The sequence below is a fragment of the Meriones unguiculatus genome, chromosome 4 (assembly GCF_030254825.1).
Source record: "Meriones unguiculatus strain TT.TT164.6M chromosome 4, Bangor_MerUng_6.1, whole genome shotgun sequence".
In the NCBI taxonomy this organism is placed as follows: Eukaryota; Metazoa; Chordata; class Mammalia; order Rodentia; family Muridae; genus Meriones; species Meriones unguiculatus.
This window is the reverse complement of record NC_083352.1, coordinates 71,630,698-71,655,504: the sequence shown is the minus strand read 5'-3', so window position 1 is coordinate 71,655,504 and position 24,807 is coordinate 71,630,698. Positions and strand designations below refer to the sequence as shown.

Genomic DNA, 24,807 nt, shown 5'->3' with positions numbered 1-24,807 from the left:
CCATTGTTCTGAGTCTGATACAAAGCATAAAGCATCACGCCATGTCATGGAGGGAAGAACTGTGGTTTCAATATCCCCCTGTGGACACGCCCTCCATGATGTGACTTCCTGCTAATAAGCCCCACCACTTATAGGCTTCACAAGTCCTAAACCAGTCAGAGGCTAGTGATCCATCTTTCAATACTTTCAATGCTTTGCAGGACACTGACCCAAACCCAGACAAATATATACTGAGTATTAAGGCCCTAAACCAGGCATCACTGATAGACATACACAAAAGATACAGTATTCTCTACGCCTCACAAAAGCTGGTATCTAGAGAAAACTAAACAAACATGAATGTAAGCAGTAGAATTACAGAATCACCCCTCCCCTTAGAGATGAGGAATTTAACCTAACTGAAGAACTGAAAAATTGTGGCTAGAAAGGGGTAGGGTGGGGTTAGCCCTGACTCTCATAGGGCTTTCATTCATGAGTTTAACACATATACACAGAGCTGGGCATGGTGGTGCATGCCTGTAATTCCAGCACTCAGGAGGCAGAAGCAGGTGAATCTCTGTGAGTTTGAGGCTAGCCTGGTCTGCAAAGCAAGTCCACCACAGCCAAGGCTAAGCAAAGAATCCCTGTCTTAAAAAAACTAAACAAACACATATACACAGGTCAGCTCTCACAGAAATTAGAAGGTGAACAATTACATCAGGAGCTGGAAAGAAATATTCCAAGTTCCCTCAAGAGAAAGAAAACACTGCACAGCTCAAAGCAGGGATTTTCACACGGGAAGCAGGAAGTTTTGCACACGACTACACTTAAGATAAATGGCGTATATGTAAGTTACAAACAGAATGATCCGGTCTTCCCACCTTCTGGTCATCAGTCTATGATCGATGTTTTACTACCATTCTTGAGATATGGATTCTGATCCCATCAAATTCGACATTGGAAGTTACAGAAAAGGACAAATAAAAATAGAAAAACAGCAATTTGCACATGAACATAAACACCTACCCACCAGTTTTTTTAGTTGTTGATGCGGAAGGAAAATAGATTGGGAAGTGGGTGGATCAACAATTGTTTTCAAATAGAAGTTTCAGCTCAGAATCTGTAGATCAAGTGTTGGGAAGAATTCTGACAGGAGTGACACAGTTTGCCTGCATGCCATGAAAAGAGTGCCTCAGAATAGGTTCCCAAGGGCCACTTCCAGCAAGGAACTGATAGGTAGCATTCAATTGCTGTGTTGACTTATATAATCATAATTTTAGAATAATAACCTTAAATGTAAAAACATAGCATGGTATTAAGCTATGTTTGGTACCCAAAATGAAAGCAATGGCTTTCTCCAGGTAGTGGTATATAATTCAGGCCAACATGAAGTATAGGTTGCACCCTTTCTTTGGAGGGATACTAAAACCACAGCCAGGCTTTGGAAGCTTTTTTGGCTTTGTCTCCTTATGAGACACACCCAGAGAACACTGTTCCATGACAAGACTCTATTTTCAACACCCAACATGTGAGCCCAGAAGTTTGGAGGACCAGGCCATAATGTGTGAGGTGATTCCTCAGTAAAACTGGGTATCAGTTGTTAGATACTTTCAAATAACTTTTCTGTTATTCCCATTTTTTAGGCTGTGATGTCATCTGGGAGTATCTATTTGCATTTTTCCTCTATAATTTTTGCTATTACAAATATTACAAAACTACCCCTAAAACTTGTACTGGAGATATAGCTCAAGAATATAATACTTACCTGTAATAGGATACCTGGGTTTGGTTCCCAGCATCACAGTACAGCACACACATGCACAACACATGCAATACATACACACATGACTGTTCATGCACACATGCACATACCCCCTCACACACACACGAATGCTCATGCACACATGCACACAAATAATATGCTTAAATCATACCTTCTTTATTCTCCCAAGGCTTACATTTTACTATTAAATTAACAGATGATACTTGACTCATTCCTGATAAACAGCAGTCATCTCATCAGATCCTATCATTGTGAAATCTCAATATCATTTGCAGATTAAGTCTCTGTAAATGGACTTGGGGTCTCAGAGACTTCAGTCTCCATGCTAATTCCTCAACAGGCTATAGAGTACAATTATCCTTACCACAGTGCCAGGAAGCAATATACTAGTGAAAAAAATGAAGCTAACTTTAGAGTGTTTGCAGTGTTTCTCAAGTATTATTAACTCTGTGACTCTTTCTCCTAGTACAGTTTTCTAGGGGCACTCCCATCCAACAATCCCAAGCAAAGTATTCAAGACCTTCAGGGAATCATCCACAGCAGAGACTTGTTCGTTCTCATGGGACAGCAGAACATGGGGACATCCTGGCATCTATCCAACTGAGCGAAATTTATTTTCACAAAATGGACACTTGATGAAGAAAATCACAACTGAATTATAATTAGGTCAAAACTTATGTATAAAGAGTTCCACTGATGCCCACATGTCAGCCAGTCAAGACAGGTCCAAGTCACAGACTCCTGAAAGACTACATGACTCTCTTTATGACTTGCTGCAGACTATTAATGTCCTGTTCATACAGCCTGTAAGCTGCACCACTGTTGAAGCTTCTCCATAGTCTTTTATTCTATCCATGCAGCCTAGCAAAGATGACCAGGAGAGCTAGTTCTTATTCCATGACCCCTGTGGGATTTCGTACTGGAGGGAGCAGTGTTTGAAGGGCACAGTGTCCCTCCTCCAAGCCTGTTCTTATTTAACCTTGAAAGACAGATTCACAGCTAAGAAGCAGAGATCTGATCACCAGAGGACATAACAGTAAACAAGTCAGACCACGTGGCCTCTTCTTGCCTTTAGCCATTGACATATTGCTCAGCCAGTAACATATTCCTTGGCCCCAGAAGCTGGTGAAGGAACAAGATTTTTTCAAACACTATCCTATATCAGTAATCCACTTGCTTTTGAGACTTGATGTCAGAGACAGCAGCAGGATTTCAATACTAGAAGAACCACAACCCAAATTACGTTTTCAGGACCAGAGAAGCCAGAAGAAATCTCTGAAGTTAGTAGGCAAACTGAAGTTTCTTTGAGCTGTAATAGAGCACTCTTTGAAATTGCACATTTCAACTCTTATATATCCACACATCACTATAACAAACACTACTAAGTTTCCCCATGTCTCACCATAACTATTACTGTATGGTCTTCCAACTAATTGTTAAATACTATAATTTTCTGTTTAAAAGGGGTGGGGTTACAAAAGTATACCATGGGTTTATGTCTCCCCTGATCATGTGAGTTAACCTCTTTAGATTTGACAGTACAGATTTCCCATCAAGAGCTTAAGAAGCACAACGTTCCATGTCATAGGGCAAGATCAGTAAGGACCATGAAGCTCCTGAGTTCTGCATAGCCAGGTATCTAGGCTACAATCATGGAGAACAATAGGATGCCGAGTTCCTACCTCGGTGACTGGTGAGCTCTCTGGATGCAGATGGCAAAGGTGTGTACTGGGGGTGGCTCTCTGGAGAGGCAGTATCATCTCCAATGGAAGCCTGTAACATAAAAGCAAAATGTCATCATAGAGAAACACCAAAGGCCAAGTGCCCTTGCTTACTACAGACATCTCCTTGAGATTTGAGTTTAGAGAGAATGGGGTCCACTGGGTCTTCCTTTACCTGTTGAGATGGAATGCTAGGGAGTGTGGTAGGGTACAACATTTTGGGGATGGCTTTGAGATAAGAGGATTTGTTGTTGCTGTTGTTATAAAGAGCTAAAAGTAGATGAAGAAAAACAAGAGGGATGAAGGTAAGAAGTGCTATAGACTGATCCTGTTAGAGGCATACTCCCAGAAATTTGGACAAAGTGAGTGCTGGCTGTAAACAGATTCCTGTGGCAATCACTGGGAGCGGGGCGGCTTAGATGAGGAAAATCAGGGCTGGGTTATATGGATCTAATGGCACAGACGCACCAGAAAGTAAAATACATAAGGCTCTGCATCTGGGGTGTTGGCCAAGTTTAACAACAACCCCGGAGCAATCCTTCTGGAGTCTGAATTGGAAATACAAATTCAATGCTCTGTATTTGAAATGGCTGCAATCAGAATTTTTCATACTAAGTCATTCAGAATATGTGCAGATTTGTAAGGAGGTCCATCGAGGCTGAGACCGTAATCTGACTGTGGCACTCATTTGTTTTCTGAACATCTCACAAGCAGAGCCTTACAGGAATGCCATGTGATACATTTAGTGTGCCTACATTTTGTTCTACAAGGCCAGGAGAGGCTACTGTGGCATCAGGTTAGTGCTCCCAGGATTTGGATCTGTAGCACGTTGGACTTTAGATTTTTAGATTACATATGCTGAGTACATATGATGGTTATCAATGAGACATCATCACCTGGAAAGTTAACCAAACGCAGGATTCCGTGATATGGCATACATGAAGGTGACCTCCACTGACAGAGTGAAGCTGAGCACTGATGTAGCTGTTTTAAGGAGTTTACCCGTGCTCCTGTAAGTATCCTTTCACACCTGCTTTATAAAGCGCAATGTTCTCATTGATTTTGGCAAACACACACTCACACACACACACAAAACCAACCAAACAAAAACCATCATTCAAAGTCCCAAAAGAAAATGACATATCGAATCGTAGGCTTTTGTTTTTTATTTTTAATTGTACAACAACAGCTCTTTGTTTGTAACACTATGGCTTAGTTATCCGTTGGGGAACTATGTTAAAGGCAGCTTGCTCATGTCGTGTTAGCTCTTTTCTGACCTTTGTGTCCTTGCAGGCTAATGCAGGAAGAATTTGTGGCAGCTGTGGCACTCACAAGGAATGGTACCAATGACCAGTATGTTACCTGTAAAGCTTGGTTGCTTTGACATGAAGCACCACTGTTATACGTAACTGAGATTTCTAAATCGAATGCAACTTTTTTTTTAATATGCGAAAAAGAACATCTGTTAGAAGCGAAAACCTCAGCTTTCAACCTTTCCAAAAGCTCCGTGAAAAAGTAAATTTCATTAATGCCTCACTTTTTTTCTTTCCAAAAGAAGAAATCCATTCTATGAGGTGTGTTTACCCTGCTAGAAGTAGGCCTTCTCTCTGAAGAGATTACTACACTATGGGAATCAGAACTAAGCAGGAGATTAGACCTACTTGCCACGAAAACCCTTTAAACTTCATTTCTGACATTTGAGGTGTTTGATTAAGCAGCTTTCAGGGCAGACTTACAGAGAGAGGTCTGAACTGAGCAGAATTAGAAGCTCTGTCCCTTGATGGAATCAGGTTTGAGAGAGCACTTGTCCATTCCAGCTAAAAGGCAAACATAGTAAACATACAGGGTGCTTAAAGCTTGGATCAAGTATATTGGACCCAGACAGATAAAAGTACAGCCACAGAGGAAACTGTTTTGGAGAGACCTGCTATACCCGACCCCACTGAACGCTTAGCATGCTGCAAATATGTGAAGGAGACAGAAACTGAATTAAAATCCAAACCCTGCAGTTGCTGCTTGTCTCTTTGTTTGGCCTGTGAGGTCTACTGTGACCTACTTGATACCTGAAACACAGAAACAGTGTTCTAAACATGGAGGCTATTCTATGCTTGCTGAAGGACAGGTAAAGTGATAACATAGGACCTTCCAGCACACTTCCTACAAAGACACACCAGATTTTCTCTCTACCAGTGTTTCTGTTGCATCTCATCCTTAAAAATATTAAAACACCTTTAGGTCTGTAGACTTTAGCATGGTTATCCTATATTATATGGCTAATATCAGCTTGTAAGTGAGTATAAGCCATGAGTGTCTTTCTGGTTTTGGATTACCTTATTCAAAATGTTCTTTTCTAATTCCATCTTTTGCCTGCAAATTTTATGATTTCCTGGTTTTTAATAGCTGAATAGTATTCCATTGAGTAAGTGTGCCACAATTTCTGTATCCATTCTTCCATTGAGGGACATCTAGGTTGTTTCCAGGTTCTGGCTATTACAAATAAAGTTGCTACGAACACAGTTGACAAATGTCCTTGTTGAATGGTGGGGCATCTTTTGGATATATGCCCAGGAGTAGTATAGATGGATGTTGGGGTAGTACTATTCCTACTTTTCTTGAAAAAGTGCCAGATTGATTTCCAAAATGGTTGTACAAGCTTGCACTCCCACCAGCAATACAGGAGAGTTCCCCTTTCTTCACATCCTCTCCAGCACATGTTGGCACTTGAGTTTTTGATCTTAGCCATTCTGATGGGTGTAAGATGAAATATCAGAGTAATTTTGATTTGCATCTCCATGACTACTAAAGATGTTGAGCATTTCTCTAAGTGCTTCTCTGCCATTCAGTATTTCTCTGTTGAGAATTCTCTGTTTGGCTCTGTACCACATTTTTTTTAATTGGATTTTTTGGTTTGTTGATGTCTAATTACTTTAGTTCTTTATATATTCTCAATATTAGCCCTCTATCAGATGTAGGGTTCCTGAGAATCTTTTCCCTGTCTGTAGGCTGTCATTTTGTTTTGTTGACAGTGTCCTTGGACCCTAGGAGGATGCTTAAATCTCATTCAGAATGGCAAACAGGATAGACACTAGAAATGGTGGAAGAGAGGGAACAGAATGGGAGCCTACCATAGAGCTCCTCTGAAAGTCTCCACCCATCATAGGACCAAAGCAGATGTTGAGGCATATAGCCAAACTTTGGGCAGAGCATAAGGAGTCTTATGGAAGAAAGGGGGACTAGAAGGACCCAGAGGGGACAAAAACTCTACAAGGAAATGAACAAAGCCAAAACATCTGGGCTCAGGGGGTCCTGCAGAGACTGATGCACCAAGCAAGGACCATGCATGGAGAGGACATAGACCCCTGCTCAGATGTAGCCAATAGGCAGCTCAGTCTCCATGTGGGTCCTGAGTAAGGTGAGCAGGAGCTGTCTCTGACATGAACTCAGTTGCCTGCTTTTTGCTCATTTCCCCCCTGGCAATGCAGCTTTGCCAGACCACAGAGGAAAAGGATCCAGGCAGACTTGATGAGACTAGGGTCAGACAGCAATGGAGGATGACTCCCTCTTTCAGTGACCTGGGGGAAGGGGATAGGGCGGGAGAGTGGGATAAGGAGGCAATGAGGGAGGGGTTACAATTGGGATACAAATGAATAAATTGTAAAAAATAAAAATTAAATACAAAATTATAAATTAAAAAATAAGTTAAAATAAAATATTAAATAAATAAAAGAAAATAATAAATAAATAAAATATTAAAACCCTCCCACCTCTCCTCCATATACCCAATAGGAGTTTCAGGTCACTGTGCTATTTAATTTCTTAGTAGTTTTAAACTTGGACTTGTTGGTGATGTGATGAACTGCTTTTCCTAAGAGGAACTGGAAAACACACTACATACAGGCAAATACCTCTGCCTGTGAAGACATAGGAGTTCTGTAGGTGAGAGAAGAGAGCTCAGTTAGTCTCTTGTTTCCAATTGTACAGAGGACAAAAATGGCATGGAGTTTTGTAGCTGTCATTCAATGCCCAACACTTAATTACTTTTCTGCTCAGCATCCACTTTGGGATACAAACTCAATTTGTAGAAAGGAATCCAGGAAAGTAACAATTTTGCAAACTATGCTTTTGTTATTGGGAGACTCTACAAATCAAGGAGGAGCTACCAGCTCCTCGGCAAAGCTTTTATCAAAATGAAAAGCACTGGGCCTTTTCAGTGTGATCCACACACATGTTCTCCACATCTTATCCTCAGAAACAAAATTCATAAAAGCCAGGTTAGCACATGAAAGACACAGACAAAACATTCTTTCACTTTGCACAATACCTGATAAAGGATATAGAACTCACCTTGGACGTGAGGAAACACACACATAACAGCTTGAGTATCAGATAATCAAGGTATAAGCAGAAAACACTTGCATAATGTTTTCTTTTATGTGTATTAAGAAGAGATACCTAACGTAAGAATAAGGAAACCTTGAGAAGTCTGACTCTTCAGAACCATAAAGATTCTCAAACCTTTGATTCCTTGTCAGATTTCCTAAGTGCCGATGGCTGAGATTTGTAGCTTCACATTTTGGTTTTATCTCCTGTTAAGGAGTAGTTGCCATGTCTACAATAAAATATCAGTATTCAAGATACATAAAGAATGTCTTCCAGTCAACAAAAATGCATAGTAGAAGACAATGGGAAAAGGAAATGCCAGAGGCTTCCGAGGGGACCTGAATAGTCAATAACGGAGAGATAATTTGATCAAATTTCTTACAGGCCATGAGAGCTAATAGAGGATATGATTCCCCAGCTATTGGACCAGCAGACTTCATTCCAAATGTCAAATGCTAGAGGACATTGAGGGACATGAGGGTTGTTCTCTCATCTCTGCCAGAAGGAATGTATTGATGGTTCTACTGACTGGGAGAGCTGAATTCCTCAGGATCATACCCAAGGTGCCCTCTGACTTCCACATGTGCATGTTTTCCATCTGTATATGCGCACAGACATGTATGCACATATGCACATGAACACAAAATATATAAAATGTTTAAGTATTGGAAAAATTGACATACAAGTCTGTAAGTATAGATCAGAGACTTTTAGTGCTGCAGTATTTCTAACAGAAAATGTTGAAGCAACTTAAACAACTGTCAATGAGGACTCAAGAAAATATTCATTTGAAGTATATATATTCATTTGAAAGGATAATACTTAGTGTTTAAGTGCAATAAAGCCTGATAGAAATGTCTCTGTTCAAAAAGGCCTAAAAATTTCTACAGAATGAAAATGCAAGTGGCCTAATGATAAATGTTGCATGGTTTTACATATATACATATGTGGCCTTTTGATTTCTTGTATACAAATATGTAAAAATTACAGAAGATGTATGTGAAACGTATAAAAGTCTATTTGTCCATCAAGGGGCACAGTGATTAGACTGACACTAATAAACTATGTGTGGTAATTGTTTCTATCAAGGAATAGATTTGGCACAGATACATTAAAATGTTAGAAATAACAAACTTTAAATGGTGGCTATGTGTGCCCTTAATGTTTAAACTTTTCCACACTTTTGAAATTTTGTTTAAAAATTAAATATGAAAGCCAACAATATAAAGATTCTTATTTCCAGTCCAGGTAATCTTCTATTTGATATCAACCCCAAATAATTTCTAGTACTTGTATATTGTCCATTAATGGCATCCCTGGTTGTTTTTTTATGATAAAATATCTGGTTTGTATTTCTTATAAAGCTATGACCCAGAGAATGGACAAAAAGAAAAAACAATCAAATAACGGTAAAACTTTGTCTCAGATTACAAAACTGGATCTGTTTGTCCCAGCCATCTGAGACTTGCTGGAGATGTGCCAATGCACAGGGAGGGTCCCTTGATTATCCTCCTACTCCATATCGAAGAGTTGCTAATAATTTGTTTGTGGTTATCACCATCATCATCATCATTGTTATTATTATTGAGACAGTTTGTGTAATAGTCCTGGCTGTCTTAGAACTCTATTTGCAGACCTGGCTAGCCTTAAACTCAGAAATCCACCTGCCTCTGCCTTCTGAGTGCTGGGTAAAGTCTTATACCACTATACCAGGATCTCTAAGAACATCTTAAAAATCAGATCAGTAATGGTTAACAGCCACCAATACATTGCAGAAGGCAATTTCCATCACGCAGGAGGTATCAGGTCCAAGGAAAACTCTACCACCAAATTCTGTCAGTCAGAACCAAAAGCCAGATTTCCTCAGGAACTTGTGAAGCAGGTCCCCTCACTGGCAGAAGGTACAAATGGCTACCTATGGTACCAATAGCATACCAAACCACATGTTGAACTCCAGGCTCCTTTAGGACGGCAAGGACATACTACATATTTCAGAAGACAATCCAAGTTCCTCTCAGTTCTTACCCTACCCTAAACTCATCCAGCTCATGGGCTTTCCTCCCTGCAGCTGCCTTTTTTTTTTTTTCCTTTCCTTATTAATCTGTTATTTTGGCTGTTCACTCTCTTGCTCTCATACTCAGTCTCTCTCTCGTCTATAATAAAAAACTTCCCCTTAACCAGACCACAGAGTAGTCATGTCATTAGTTTATACAGGAAGGAGGCTAGAGCTTTTTAAACCTTGTAGGAAAAGATTCAGTGAAAGTCCACCACATTCTAGGAGAGACCTGTAGAGTGATAAAATCTCTCAGTGATTACAGAAAATGAATGGGCCTGGGTGAATGTGTGACATTCGAGGCCCTTCCCAAATGAGTGTGTGCAGTGAGAGCTGCGGCCCAGGGCAGGCATTCCTGAGCATCATGGTGCACACAGGGATGCAGCACACAGGAGCAGAGATTTTGCAGGCTTCAGAACAAGGAGGGGGCAGCTACAAAGTTGTTTAATGGCCATAAATCTCTGACTATTTTTCACAAAATACCATAGAAGACCACAGCTCCACAACTCATCCCCCATCACTCAGCTCAAGTGGAGTTCTTTGGCATGCTCACTCACCCCTAAATCATAAGCCACATAAAGTGATCCTGGGGCTGGGAAATTTGTCAGCCTCTTTCAAGTAGAAGTAATCTTCACTTCTCATCACAATTCATTCCCTGAAACCACGGCAGAAAGCTGACTCCTCTAAAAACATTTAGTTTTCTTCTCAAAAGAAAAAGCACTGCTTGTTTAGTTATCAAATATTTAATAATCACTTCTAGAGGTCAGGCTTGAGCTGAGGATATCAAGAATGATAAAATGAGGAACTCAAAAAATTATACCATGATTAATAGTGGCCATGAAGAGTCATCAGCTCCTAACAGGACCCTCATAAATACTCTGGCTTGAAATCTATGCATAGGTAACAGTAATCATGTCTGTATGTGTTTATTATTTATTCTAAAGGTGAATTTTCAAAAGGAACTATATTAACTTTTTGAAATGAGCTATATTCTTAGCCCTTATATTCCACTTAGTCCCAGGAGAACAAGAGAAAGCCAAGGCATGGTGGTTGACTAAATTCAACACTTTTAGAGTCAAAGACAAGACTATATATATCATCATTGTAGTTCAACCTATACAGGTGAGCCAACCTGCTCAAAACAGGAGGATAAAGACCAAAGGAATGAGTCACAGAAGCAAAGAACCATCTGAAGACTGAGACTTCCAGCCTTGTTTCCAAATCACGCTGCTGTGTCATCTAGCATGAGGCGCCAGTGGTGGAGAGATGGGACCAGAATCATAGATCTGAGAACAGGAACATGTATATCTCAACAAAGACAGAAGTCAGTAAAAAGGGAGAAAAGAAAACAATTAAGTAGTGATGAGATTTAATCCATGATTGAGAAACCAAGAGAGAGGTAAGAGTCTGGCAGAAACTGGGCACTCAGCTGAGAGAGGGAGAGGAGAGTGATTCAGGTCAGAAGTGGGCAGAAAAGAGGTTGAAGAGGGATTGTGTCAAAGGCCTCTCTGGAGAAAGAGAGCCCTTTGAAGCCAACAGCCTGAAGCATTCCATTTGATTTTATCTGATCTACAGGGGCCCTAGTTCTGCCAGTAACCCCAGAGGGCATCTGGCTGGGAACAGCAGTTCACAAATATTTATGGGGAGGGAGGGAGTGAAGACAAGATCCAGGAAAGAAATAAAGGAAAGAAATTATGTGGCTCTGGGTTTTTGTGGGCTGCTTCTTAATCAACTCATAGGATGAGAATCTAAAAGAACTTATCCAGAGCAGTGGCTTCCAGAACATGGTTAGCAGATGTTTATGCAAAGGAATAAAAAAAAAAATTAGCGTAAGTATTAGGTAACAGAACCCCAGCAGATTTCTTATAACAAACAAAAAAATAAATAATAAATAAATAAATAAATAAATAAAAACTGTCAGTACAAAGGAGACAGAATTATACTCAGATACCATCCAGATGTTTTTGAAGAGAGAGGACTACTGTTCACTGGCTCAGAACTCACCTTGTAGGCTGATCTGGTGATTGAGAAGCCTCAGGGACTCTGTCTACCTCACTCTCCCCAGTGATAGAATTTAAAGTATGTGACATTGTGTCCAACTTTCTTTAAATATGGATTCTGGGGATCAAACTCACTTCCTCATGCTCATAAGCAAGTGTTTTAACAAAGGAGTAAGCACATTAGGAGTCAAGGAGAAAAGAGAAGACAGATAAGGAAGCCAATGGACAAAGTCTGACTTAGGAGCTATGTCTTAGTATTTCTTGAGCATATAATAAAAATTCTTAACTACTTGGCTTTCTGATATGCAAGTTGTGTCCTTGAAAAATTTAGACAAATAAATTTAGAAAAACTGAGACAAATAAAATAGGAAACTCACCGAAGGCTATGCAGCTCTTAAGTAAAACCTTGGGAGAAAGAGCAAGTTGGCCTAACCCTGAAACTAAGCTGTTCCTCAGCACCCACACCTTCTCTGCAAAGGAACCCTCAGAGAGTATTAGCCCTAGCTATAAGCTAATAAGCCATTTCACCACCATCACTGTCCCTGGGGACCTGTGGATACAGTATTATGTACAGACCTCTGGAGCTCACAGTTTTGGAAGCCAGATCTTAAATGAACACCGAATGTCTTATGGGACCTCAGAAGGCAACTCCACAAAGCTTTGAGAAAGGATTATCAAGAAGGAGGAATTCATTAAGAGGATGGGTAGTTTTATAAAAGGAGAGCATCCTATTGAAGTCAATCATAACCTACCCAAAATGGTATGATGGAGTAGCAGTCAGTACTGCCACTCACTAATTCTTGTTGCAGATCTCATTGTGTAATACATACAACTAGAACACAATCATAAGGGAGATGTGATGTCCTATGTGTATCACATTTCATAAGCAGTAATCACATGCCATCCTTCCACCTATCTCTACAGCCTGGGAGGCAGCACCTTCATTATAACCCTTTTACACAGAAGACAACTGGGACTGAACAGGGAGCAGATGTTTGCTCGAATAGCACTGAGTCAGTATGTGAAGAATTTGGAAATCTGAGCAGCACATCTTGGTTTCTTGGATGGCAACACTGTACAGTCAACCTGCTATTCACAGGCACCTACAAAGACATCCTCCCTGGGCTTCCTTAGTGTATGTAGGAAAGCGGGTAATACAGTTCTTGTGAGCCACAGTTCAAGCAATGCTAAGATGAAGCAGGTTTTATATGTAGACATATAAACAAAACTGTCATCTGATAAAATGATTAACAGTACTGTGAAGGCACGTGAGTCCTTCAGCTCTGTTTGGCCTTTGAGGATTATGTGAAGCAGTTTGCTGGAATCGGCATTACTAACTCACAAAGTCAATAGCAGGTCTTCACATATGTTCTGGGGCTACTGGGAACCAGATACTGGAACTTACATTGCATTTACCTACAACTGAACATACTCTCTTAACAGCAAAAGCAACATGGAATAATCCATTGCTTCCTAGTTATATCACAAAATGTCACTGTCATGTATGCTCGTGAACTTACATGGCTCTGCTGCAGCTACCTGATGACAGTCTACCTCTTCCTCATTCTCTTGTGACACCACTTTGGTGTCTCAGTGTGGGTTATGATGGCAGAATTTAGGGGGAATAATATTTCCAAATGGTGCAGGTTAGGGTTTGATGTATCAGCCTGCTGTATTCCTAAATCTAAGAAAGTAACAGAGAAAATATTAATGATGCAGATTAAACACAACAGGGGTCCTGTGCCTAGACCCATTAGCTACAAATAACATGGAAATCTGGAGAAATAGCCACCTGATATCCAAAAGCCATTTCCAGCTGGGTAAAGTAGTGGCTGGCGTTGATGAATGGCTAAAGTTGTGATGTACTCATTAAGATAAAGGAACAAACACCAACCTGTACTCCCATCAGAGATACTCCTGTTATCAGTTACAGCCACAGATATGGACAGCAGATACCACAGAGAAGTGCCTGAGAGAATCAAGTGCTGTACGAAATTACAGAAGAATAAATATTATATGTTTAACTTCTACTGTGTTCCACATATCTATTAATTAAATTTTGATATAATAAATTTGTGTATACATATGACATATCTATACATTTTACACAAAGTTCTGGTTGCTAAGCATTTCCTCCTGTACTATTATAGATATAATAATATTAATTAGTTTATTAGTAGTAGTAGTAGTAATATTATTATTGTTGTTATTGTTATTTATATTCCTGGCCCGTAGAAGAGCTCCTTTCTTTTACAACTCCAAACATGCTTTCTATGTTACTGGATAATATATGTATTATATATAATATATAATATAATATATAATATAATATATAATAATTCTACTCCTGACTGATCCAAAACTTGTGTACTGTCTTCTCCTGTTTCTCTGCCTGTTTTTTTCAAGATTTAGAGATAGGGTCCACTTGACTATGTGATTTTAGGCTTTTTACTTAAATTCTCTAGGTCATACTTTTCTTGACTGTAAAATACAATGATAACAATAGTTATAAGCAGGAGCAGGAGAAAGAAGAGGAGGAGGAGGAGGAAACCATGATATAGTAAACATCTCTGGGTCCTTTGTGCCTGGAACTGTGTTCCATGCTTTCCAAGCATGAATTCATCCATCTCCCAGCAGTTCTCTACAGTAAACTCCCAGTTTAGTTTTATAGATGAGGAAGCTGAAAACCAGCCAAATTAGAAAATGGACCAAGACCTCGCTTAGGTTCTTGAGTTCCCACAAGTGCCAGAGCTGAGGCACAAATCCAGGCAGTTTTCCTTCAGTGGCCACTGCCTGGATTTGCAAGATACCTGCAGACTCTTCCCAAGGAAGGTCAATATCAAATAAGGGTAAGTTCTTCACTACCCTTGTCAAATACTAACTGCAGTTTCTTTTAGTTTCTCTAACTTTGTACCCCTACAACTAGACTCCAAGCTTTCTGAGAGACAAACATGCACAGCTTTCCTCCCCTTCACAGCAGCTACCTGCAGCTTGCATAAACTCTTACTGAACAAACGCACTTGACTTCTCACTTACTGAACAGCAAAGTACAACTGGAGTCCTACTGAGAGTAACACCAGTGAGACCACTCACCAGTCACCTGGTAACAAGACTGGTCTGCAGGTGCACTGTGCAACTACAGGGGTCTAGCCACCCTCAGCACATCACCACTGGACTTTCCCATCCGGCTTTGTAGAGCCATCGTAGAAATAATAGTCTGTCATGGTAGTCCTACAGGGTTGATGTATTTTGGCTCCAAAGAAGGAACTTGCCTCATGTGTCTCTCTTCCTCTCACAAAGGTTTTTAGTTTTATTTTTACCCCCTTCTCAAGGCCTGAGGGTCAAGCTCTGTCCTTGGAACCAAAGTATTTTTCCAAAATGAGGTGAAGCCAGCTCTGTCAAGCTGGGCCAGATTTGCTGTCAGAGCCTTTCCCAAATACATCAGACCCTCTGCTTGTAAAAATAAATTGATACCAATGCACGAAATTTATTAGGAGATGACAGCCCGGTTCATAATGGAAATATGGGGAAAACATCATCCTTCAAAGCTGACAGTTTATCCATCATGCCTCAGATTCCTGAGATAGAAGCAGACGCTGTCACATGCAATCCGCTGAGGACATGTCTTCTTGGGTTTCCCTATGACAGGAAACTGAAATTATCCAGAAGAAAGGAAGGGCCTGTGCTGCTCTTAATGTACTTGGCCATATATTTTCAACATTACAGGAGGCCCATGTGGCCAAAGCAATGAATGATGGAGGAAGTCAGGTGGCTGGAACTCTCAAAGGCCTCTCCTTTTCCCTTGGGAGTCATGAACTGGGGCAGAGGTCACAGAGGGTTACAGACCTGGTGAGTGACAAGGATGCCCTGCTATGTATAAGTAGAGCCAACAGGTGGCAGAACAGACCCAAGTACAGGCTACAGCTGGCTCTGCTTGAGGTTTAGGGGCCAGTTCATCTTGCTCTACATATTCTGCTCAGCTTTTATATCTACTGATAAACTTGAGACAATTTAGAAGGGCCACTTTAATGACGAATCAATGTAAAAGTATTTCTGGGGACCACAAGGCCCCATTCTCTGCACGTTTAATGAGGCAGCCTGGTGAACCTTGCATGAAATAATTGTGTGTTGTATTAAAAGCTCTTTTGGAAAGTAAAACTGTAGTAGTAAATTAGAATGAAATGAACATGATATTAGGGGAGAAAGTATTTCAATGTCAAATTTGTGAGATTTAAACATATTATATTTCAGACTTCATTTTTGAAGGTTTAATTAAAATTATTATACTTAGAAAAATTTTAACCAATTTATTTTTAAATATGTATGTATGTATGTATGTACTTATTTATACAGGTAGGTATGTGACTCTATGACTTTATGTGCACAGTGTATAAGAAGGGGGCTATGGAGGCCAGAAGAGGGCATCAGATCCCATGGAATTAGAGTTTCATGCTGTTGTGAGCATGTGTGGGTACTGCGCACTGAATCCAGGTCCTGCGCAAGGGCAATAAGTGCTCTTCACCACGGAGCTGGCGCTTGAGCCTCTACGAAGTTCTTTAAATGAGATGCATTCGAGCATACAGGTTTCTTACAATAAAAGAAAGTCATCAATGTGAAACAGTAACCGAAGCAGATAAGGACAGCCTTAAGGGCCTTTTAAAGATTTATTTTTCCATTTCTCTGTCTGTCAATGTATACCATGCATGTACCCAGGGAAGAAAGAAGAGGGCATTGAGCTTCTCGGTGCTGAAATTTTGGGTAGTCGTAAGCTTCCAGACAGAGGTTCTGGTGAGGAAGGAGACTTTTCAAGAGTGGCGAGCACTCTCCACGGAGCCATCTTTCTAGTCCCAGCCTTATATTCCTAACACAATCTTTGTATGAAGAGGAAAAAAGCTTAAGGTTCCATTTAAATGTGAGGGAACAATAACTGGATATAGTAGCTCATGCCTACAAACCCAACCTTGGTAAATTGATGGAAGGGCATTGTTACAAGTTCAAGGCCAGTCTTAACTGCACAGTGAGATCTATGTGAAGAAACGTATCACAGTGGGTGTTTGTGGGTCAGCTCAGTGGGTAAAGGTGCTGGCTGACAAGCCTGTTCAGTATCCAAAGGGATGCTCGGGTGGGAGGGGAGAACTGACTGCCACAGTTGTTTTCTGGACCCAATATACACACCATGGTACATGTATAGACACATGAATGGCTATACACATAACACACACACACACACACACACACACACACACACATACACACACACATCAATAAATAAAAATTTTTAAAACTTAAAACTTATTATACAGATACTTACACATCAATGCTTACTAATTACTCATAGTAGCTAAGTTATTGAACAACCTAGCGGTCCAGCAACAGAGGAAGAGAAAAAGAAAATATGAAGTATACACACAATGGAACTTTTTAAGCCATAAAAAAAAAAAATGAAGTTATATCCTTAACAGGCAAATGGATGCAACTGCAGTAGTACCATTAACTGAATTATGTCAGTCTCAGAAAGACAAATATTGCATATTTTCCCTCATTTGTGGATCATTATATATTTGTGTGTGTGTGTGTGTGTGTGTGTGTGTACAGATCATATGCAAGTTGGAGTGAAACTGACTAGGGGAACAAACAGACCAATGGAGGAATGAGGGGAGAAAAGGGGGAACAGCAGGTTATGATGAGGGTGTGTCCAAAGTACATTATCCACTTCCATGGAAATGGCCTATGTGACTCAGAACTAGGTGCAATGAAAAACAACCAGACAAAAATTTTAAGTGACTAAGGTACAGGGAATCTTTGTTTGATGAAGGCGTCTGACTTGTTAAGGTTCAGAGACCATTCATACAAAGAGGACAGCCCAAACAAGTTGCCATGTTTGCTTTGTTATATGGCTCTAGATAGGATGTATATGATATGTGTGCCATTGAGTTAATCAAATCCTGATCCAAACACCACACTCTGCTTCACTCTTCTAAACATCCCCAAGAACAACAGGGGAATTAAGCCATATAACTGTTAAGTCCTTATTTGTAGGTACCAGTGTTGAAAATATACAAGTGGATCTATAACTCTGAGACCCCATATTCTTCAAATATTGTCTCTCAGTGAAGCAAATAAACTTCTAACTGTTCACATTTGTTTTAAACAATCTTCTCAAGCGCCTGTTTTAAGCAAGGCTTGAAACTCTGTTGACTTCACGTGTCCAAATTAAACAGATCTGCCTTTTCCCCTGGCTTCCTCTGTGAGCACACGCCAGCATGACTACACGTTTGCCCAAAGTTTATTTCAATGTTAGTGGGAAACAAGCCATTTTTCAGTTTAATGAATACCATCAGTGTCTGCCTTTTAACCAAAAGTGTGACCTTAAACTTGATGGATCTCACCAGAAGGCACATTTTCAAATTATTTTTCTACTGGAGGGTTAAGAATATCGTTCCCCAAATTATTGTGACAGCTGTGGGGTAGGGGCTAAGTCACAGACACAGCAGCTCAGAAGCAGAACTCAGACCTCACAAAATGGGAGACTTGCTTCTGGAATGAGAAAGGCAGGGGAAAGAGAATAAGAACCACACCGAAGGGAGGGAAAGAAAATATAACTCTTTTGAGCTGTAAGCAACAGGAGACTAGTCCTGAAAGGCATCTGAAACCTTGACTTTTCTGTTACCAACATTTTTGTTTCTAGATCATTCTAATTGGGGCAGAGAACACTGAGCACTTAAAGATTCTCCAAGAGGAATATCTGATAGATCTTCCTTATTAAAGATGACAGAATAGAATTGATGGGCCTGGTGTCTTGCCAACTCCAACTTTTCTTTCTTTCTTTTTTTGAGAATGCTGTTTAATGCGTGGACATTATTTTTGGACTACTGAACGCCAGAAAATAATGAGCTGGCATTCAGCTTTGGTGAATAAGACCCTGAATTTTCATCTAAAAGCAGTTTTGAGTTATGGCTGTAGATAAGGTATAACTGTGCAAGGGAATTTTATCCATGTTTCTCCCATGAATCATGAATGAGGGAAAAAATTACAGTCTAAATTGCACTTAAAAGGAATAAAGTCTTTTCATGTCATACATGATTTATCAAAATGATCTCATTTTAAGGGGACTGTGGTGTATCTTGATTAATCGCATTAGGGCGCGTGATGAATGGCCTCTTTAATGGTAACACAGGATTTATTGGCAGCATCCCGACTGGAACCAGAAGGGTAAGAAGTAAAATATACAATAGATAGCTAATGCAGATAGGGCATCAGTATTGCCCCGACTTGTTTTAAAATTATGCCGGCAGCTTCACTGTCAGGACGGCCTGAAACCCAGCCGAGGAAGCAAAGCATGCCTCACACACAGACTTGAGTACCAAGGCGAAGCCAGTCTGCCTTCGCTAACTTGTTGCACACATGTACCAATCCCTTGGCCTGACCATCACTGTTTGTGTAAACATTCCGAATAGCAAGAGGGGGACAACTGGCTCTGGGGACTGGCACTGCTCGCACTATTGCCCTATTTCAATATCCTCTTCACATTTCACTTTAATATCCTAAATGCCTATTTAAAAAAAAAAAAAGCCATCTCCCACTAATTTCCTCCAAGGCCGACAGATCAGAGGCTTGCCTTGAAGAGTTCCTTTAGAGCCCGGGAGACCCCCTCATAATCCTGCTGCTTGTCCGCAATTAATCCTCCAAGCTGCGACATTATTACACCACCACCCACAGACAGAGGAAGCTCCGACCCACTGGACTCGGGCTCCCGAGGAGGCTTCAAAGGTGCCAATCACACCCGCCTCCCAAAGGTGCCTGCTGTCAGCCTCAGAGGTTCCATCCTCCCCACTGATCAAACATTCCTCCTCAGAAGATTAATTCAGAGTGCCCGCCCATTTCCTCCCATATCCTCTTTCTCTTTTCAGTTTACCCAATGATCCATCCTAGCCTCCAAAAGGGAAGCCACGGATAATAGAAGACCTTTCAAAACAAAAACTGGGCCGAGGCAAACTTAAATCCCAGCTGTTATCAACTTAAAAAAAAAAAAAAAAAAAAAACATTTAAACACCTTAAGGCAGGGAGGATTAGGGTCTGGCCTGAAAGGCCATTCTTTGATCAAAGACCCCAAGACTTTACACAAACATAATCACACGGCGACGGAGGGCTCTCCGAAGGCGGAATTGATTTGTTTGACAGCAGGGCTTGTGCGGCAGCGGAGCCTTCCGCACGCTTGTGTTCTTCGGTCCCCATGGATCTCCAGGCCCAGTGACTGAGAAACTATATATAGATATATATTTTCTCCCAATGTCTCAATTGAAGCACAGAGTGGGGAGATACTGCAGAGAGAAGGGAGGCCAGGTGCTTGCCGGCAGTTTCTGATGCACCTCAGGGCCTGTGAGGAGACAGGAGCGCCACACCATTACCCCCGGTGTAGAGTTTAGCAGTGAGTAGTTTCCATATATGGAAGAAATCTTGGGAGGACTGCAGAGTTCCTCCTGAGAGCCAGGAAGCTGCCCATCCCTTCCTGTCTGTCAGGCCCAAGGGCCAGGACTGACTCACAGAAATCATTAACATGAAGGAACCAGGGAAATCATCAAAGTCAACATTCATATCCACAGGTATGTCTTTAAAGAAAGGAAGTAAATGTGTAGGGTTTTGTTTGGGGCTTTGACAGCTTTGTTAGAGAGTTGGTGCAATTTTGTTTTGTTTTGTTCTTCATATTACAGATACGGAATTGTTACACACACCTAAGAACTGTTAATGACTATGACATAGTGGGAACCATTTTACCACAGAACCAGTGTAGGTTACAGAGTCTCTCTGGTCCAACAATGTAAGGGAGAAAAGATGACTGTTTTGGTTATATTCGATGAAATCCAATTCCAAGTCCACCAAGGAAGTAAGTTTCAAGCAGAATTTGTGAATCTGTGGTGTGTATGAGCTGCGTGCACATCTCTGGGAGGCTGTACCCTGCTCCAGGGAGAGTCAATCACATGGCCACACCTAGCTGGGACCCCAGCTTACAGCTGATTAAGGGGGGTGAAACAGTGGTTCCCTAGAAGTACATCTAGTGTAATAAACACTAAAAAGGTCAGAGGAGCAAAATCCCCTTCAAGAGCAGCAGCCTTTTACATAATGCTTTGGAGTCCCTTCCTGCATCCCAGACACTGAAAGCAACTTATTGTCATCTTTGGAGCTCGGGGAATCCATTGTTCAGTAGGCCAGTCTTCAGCCCTCCATGTTCACAACCACTTCCCTAGAGCTGCTGCACAATTTTATACTTTCCAGGCTCTCAGTCACAAAAAGCTTTAGCGTGCAATTCCCCTTTAATAAGTTCGGGCAGCTCATAGAAAATTAAAAATGAAAACAGTCTTCTAAAGGGAACAGAAAGAGGGGAGAGAAGGAAGGGTGGCTGCTTAGATCATGGTACAACATTGGTAAGAGACCAAACAGGCTAAGAACGGAACTTACTTCTACACACACACACACACACCCTGCACACAAAGGTGGGATAGAGTGAAACTTATGTCAGCTTGTTTTCCATAAGTCAGGACTTACATGCAAGGTTTAATCACTAATCGGCAGGCACTGAGCAGCTTGCACCTGCACCCTGACATGACACAGCACTGTCACTCTGACACCATGAAAACATGTGGCAATGCAAACGAACAGCATAGGGAACTCTCTTGGGGGGAAAATAATTCTAATAAGTCCCTTTCATATATATAAAAAATACATAAGCTTCAAATGTGTAGGGAACTAATGTACTTAGTTCTCAAAGGCATGTCTCTGTCACTCTGTCACCCAGACACCATCCCCTTCTTCCTCCCCAGGCTCTCTCAAAGAGATTCAAAGGTACTTCTGCTGAGTACAACCCAAAACCTTGCAGTCTTAGTGGATAAGGGCCACAGGACCTGGAGCACTGAGGAGATTCCCTGATGACCTTAGCATGTATGAGAGAGGAGCTGAAACTAAGATCCTAGTGGATGTTAGAGCATGTGTGAGACACGACACGTGTATCCCACCAAAGACTCAAAGGAAATAAGGAAGGTTCTCTGTTTAGGGACTTAGCAGGAATCACTGCAGTATCACAGAGCAGACCAAACACAAATGCTCCATTAGGCTGCTACACCCTCCTAGGCTAGAGCTACCTCCATGGCCTGTCTACACCAGGACAGCCTAACTCTGAAGCACACTATGCAGCTTGGCTACCCTGGTCTGAACCTTTCAAAGGACCACAAAATATGAGGGTGTATGTACACGTGTTGACTGCAGAGGGGAAGACAGAGTACAAGGAGCTCACTGCAAACAGCAGCTCTTTGTAAGATTAATATTAAGCCCTAATTTGTGAACATGTTTAGATAAGGACTCTACTTTTCAGGATAAAGACTCTAGCATAAAGTACTAACTTTTACATTGATGCCTTTTTTATTACACAATCCTGTTCATCTTGGAACAGAATCAAGGAAATGAAGAGTTGTTTGAAAATAACCTTCAAAATATGTTTTCCCTTCAGTTTTTAGTGTTTTTTTCTGAATGATCTGATCATCAGTCATAAGGCTGTTCTGAAAAGAGGCTGTCTTGATTTGTTCCACATTGTCAATAGTTGTTGCCACCAAAAGTTCCATTCATCTAAACATGTATGTGTAAAGCTGTGTCCTTGAAAGAGACCAGATCCAAGCAGCTGAAGCCAGCCTGGGAAAGGACCAAGTATCAAGATTAAGTCTGTTGTGCAGTATTTCTAATTATTCTAGAAACTTCATTCTTCCTGTGGCCAGAGAAAAATGGAACATTGTTTCAAAGCTGCATCACCCATTCCCACCTCTCAAATCTTCAAATCTGTAGTGCCCTGGTCTAGTGGCACACTAGGAGGCCTGGAGGCTCCCCTTGTGGGAAACCCCATTCTGGGATGTGTGTGGTATTTAGGGAAAACCTGATGCCAAACACTGTAAATGAAAGAAAAGGAAAGGGAAGGAAGAAAAGAAAACAGGTTTGTAAATCATTTTTCCAATCATTTTCCATTCATAAAAACTATTCTTAAATGTTTTTCCTGACCTGATTCTATTGTCTCAACTGTATTTTGCCCCGGTTACAAGACAGAAAGGCCCCATGTGTTCTTTTCCTTCCATTCACACTTAGGATTCCTGGGTTTGGAAAGGTCAACATGGCCCCAGAAATCCCCGTCGGCCTTTAGGAAGCTGGTGGATCTAGCCAGCAGCTGCACACTCTGTTGGCCAGAGAAGCCAACGACACAGTGGCAGGACCCATAGGGGGGCGTGCACCTTGTGTGATGACTAGTTGGGAGAAAAATGACACTAAAAAGGTTTATTTGGAGACTGTGGTCCTGGCTTTGGTCTGCGCCAAACGAATCCCACTGCATTCTCTCCATTACTCCCTATCCCACACTGCCTTCCTTCACCAAAGAAGGCTGCAGCTTGGCTATTTGGGGTTGTCCAGACAGAGCTCAGTTTGGGGCTGAGGATGCAACTCCCGGGGGTCAATCCCCAACACTGTATGGTTATGTATACCTTCGTGTACACCTGGTATGGTGGCACACACTCAGAATCACAGCACCTGAAGGTTACAGGAGAAGAAGAAGTTCCAAATCATCATAGCTACATAGCAAGTTTGAGCCCCGCCCAGGATACAAGAGATTCTATCTCAAAAACAAACCAACAAACAACCAAGAGGGTGAAGTCCTGGTCTACTCCCATAATGTCCTAGCTGAAGCAATCATCCTTAGAATGTTCCTTTAAAACAGAAACCTGACAGAGTTGCTTTTCTGCTTAAAACAGCGTGTAATGTTTGGCCTGAGTTTCAGGCTTTGAACATGGCCAACAAGGCCTCAGGCCACAATCCCTCCTTCTTCTCAGGCCTGACTCTTGCCTTCTTCCCCTAAACCTGTCTGGCAACCTTCAGGTAACCTCAGGTGTTCAGTCCACCCACTTAGGAGATCTTCACGGAATGATCTTTCTCTCTGATCCTTTCTCTCCAGCATGCTCTGTGTTAGCAACGACCCTCCACTGGCCTGCAAACTCTCACACATTGTGTTCCCACAGTCCTGAAAAGCTGACTCAGAAATTTCTCAACAAATTCTTGTCACATTGTAAAAGAAATGTATTTTATGCTAAACAAACACCATTCTTCTGTCCCCACTGGTTCAAGGTGGAGTATCAGACTTCCTAGTCATTGCCCACACTATTTTCTAAAGAAACATCCCCTTTGGATCCGTAGGTGCTCAGTGAGTGGCACACACAGGGTGCTACACCCCCAGTTCCCCAGGCACAAGCTCTTTTCAATCAAAGCCCGTTTGCTTCTTGCTGTATCCACTTTTTACCAAAAAGGTTCATCCAAAGGTTGTTTAGAACAACAACAACAAAACAAAAAACAAAACAACAACCAAAAACCACTTTCTTCCTGGGTTTGTCTGATGCACAAGTAATAGAAACAGAACCAGAGTCCCCAGCTTCCAAAGTGTACTCAGAGTCATCCGGCTGGCCTTGAGCTCCAGCCTGAAGAGACCGAGCCCACAGAAGTGAGGCAGCATACTTGGTAATAAAAATGAACCACCAGCAAAAAAAAAAAAAAAAAAAAAAAAAAAAAAAAGATTGTCAATCAGATGAAAGCAGCTTGCAAACCTTGTGCTGCGCAGCTCAGTCAGCAGAAGGGGGAGCTGCAGTGTAACCTATTTGGGATGTAAATCTAGAGCTGGCAGTGCAGCAGATTAGAGTCTGAGTGGTAGCTGCTGCCTTGCCAGTCTTCTGCGGTCCTAAATATCCTGTTCCAATTCAGCGCAGGTCATTAACAGAACTCAGAATAGTGCTACTAAACATGAACAGTAAGAAACCCACCTGGTATGATGGCACACACTCAGAATTACAGCACCTGAAAGGTTGTTAGGAAAGG

General features: G+C 41.3%; 1 protein-coding gene across 9 annotated transcripts in view; it reads right to left on the bottom strand.

The window, feature by feature from the left end:
• Nucleotides 1-24,807, bottom strand: part of Lrmda (leucine rich melanocyte differentiation associated) — a 1,035,474-nt gene that overhangs the window by 202,364 nt on the left and 808,303 nt on the right. For 5 of the 9 annotated variants that reach the window (XR_009591437.1, XM_060382110.1, XM_060382112.1 and 2 more), the window contains exon 6: nt 3,445-3,535. Coding sequence is in view for 7 of the 9 variants with exons in the window: in XM_060382110.1 (XP_060238093.1) it covers nt 3,445-3,535 (91 nt within the window). In the remaining 2 variants the exon portion in view is untranslated. Of the gene's footprint in view, nt 1-3,444; nt 3,536-5,219; nt 5,301-24,807 lie in introns of all 9 variants that reach the window. The other 4 variants (XR_009591436.1, XM_060382108.1, XM_060382109.1 and 1 more) reach the window with 1 other exon arrangement.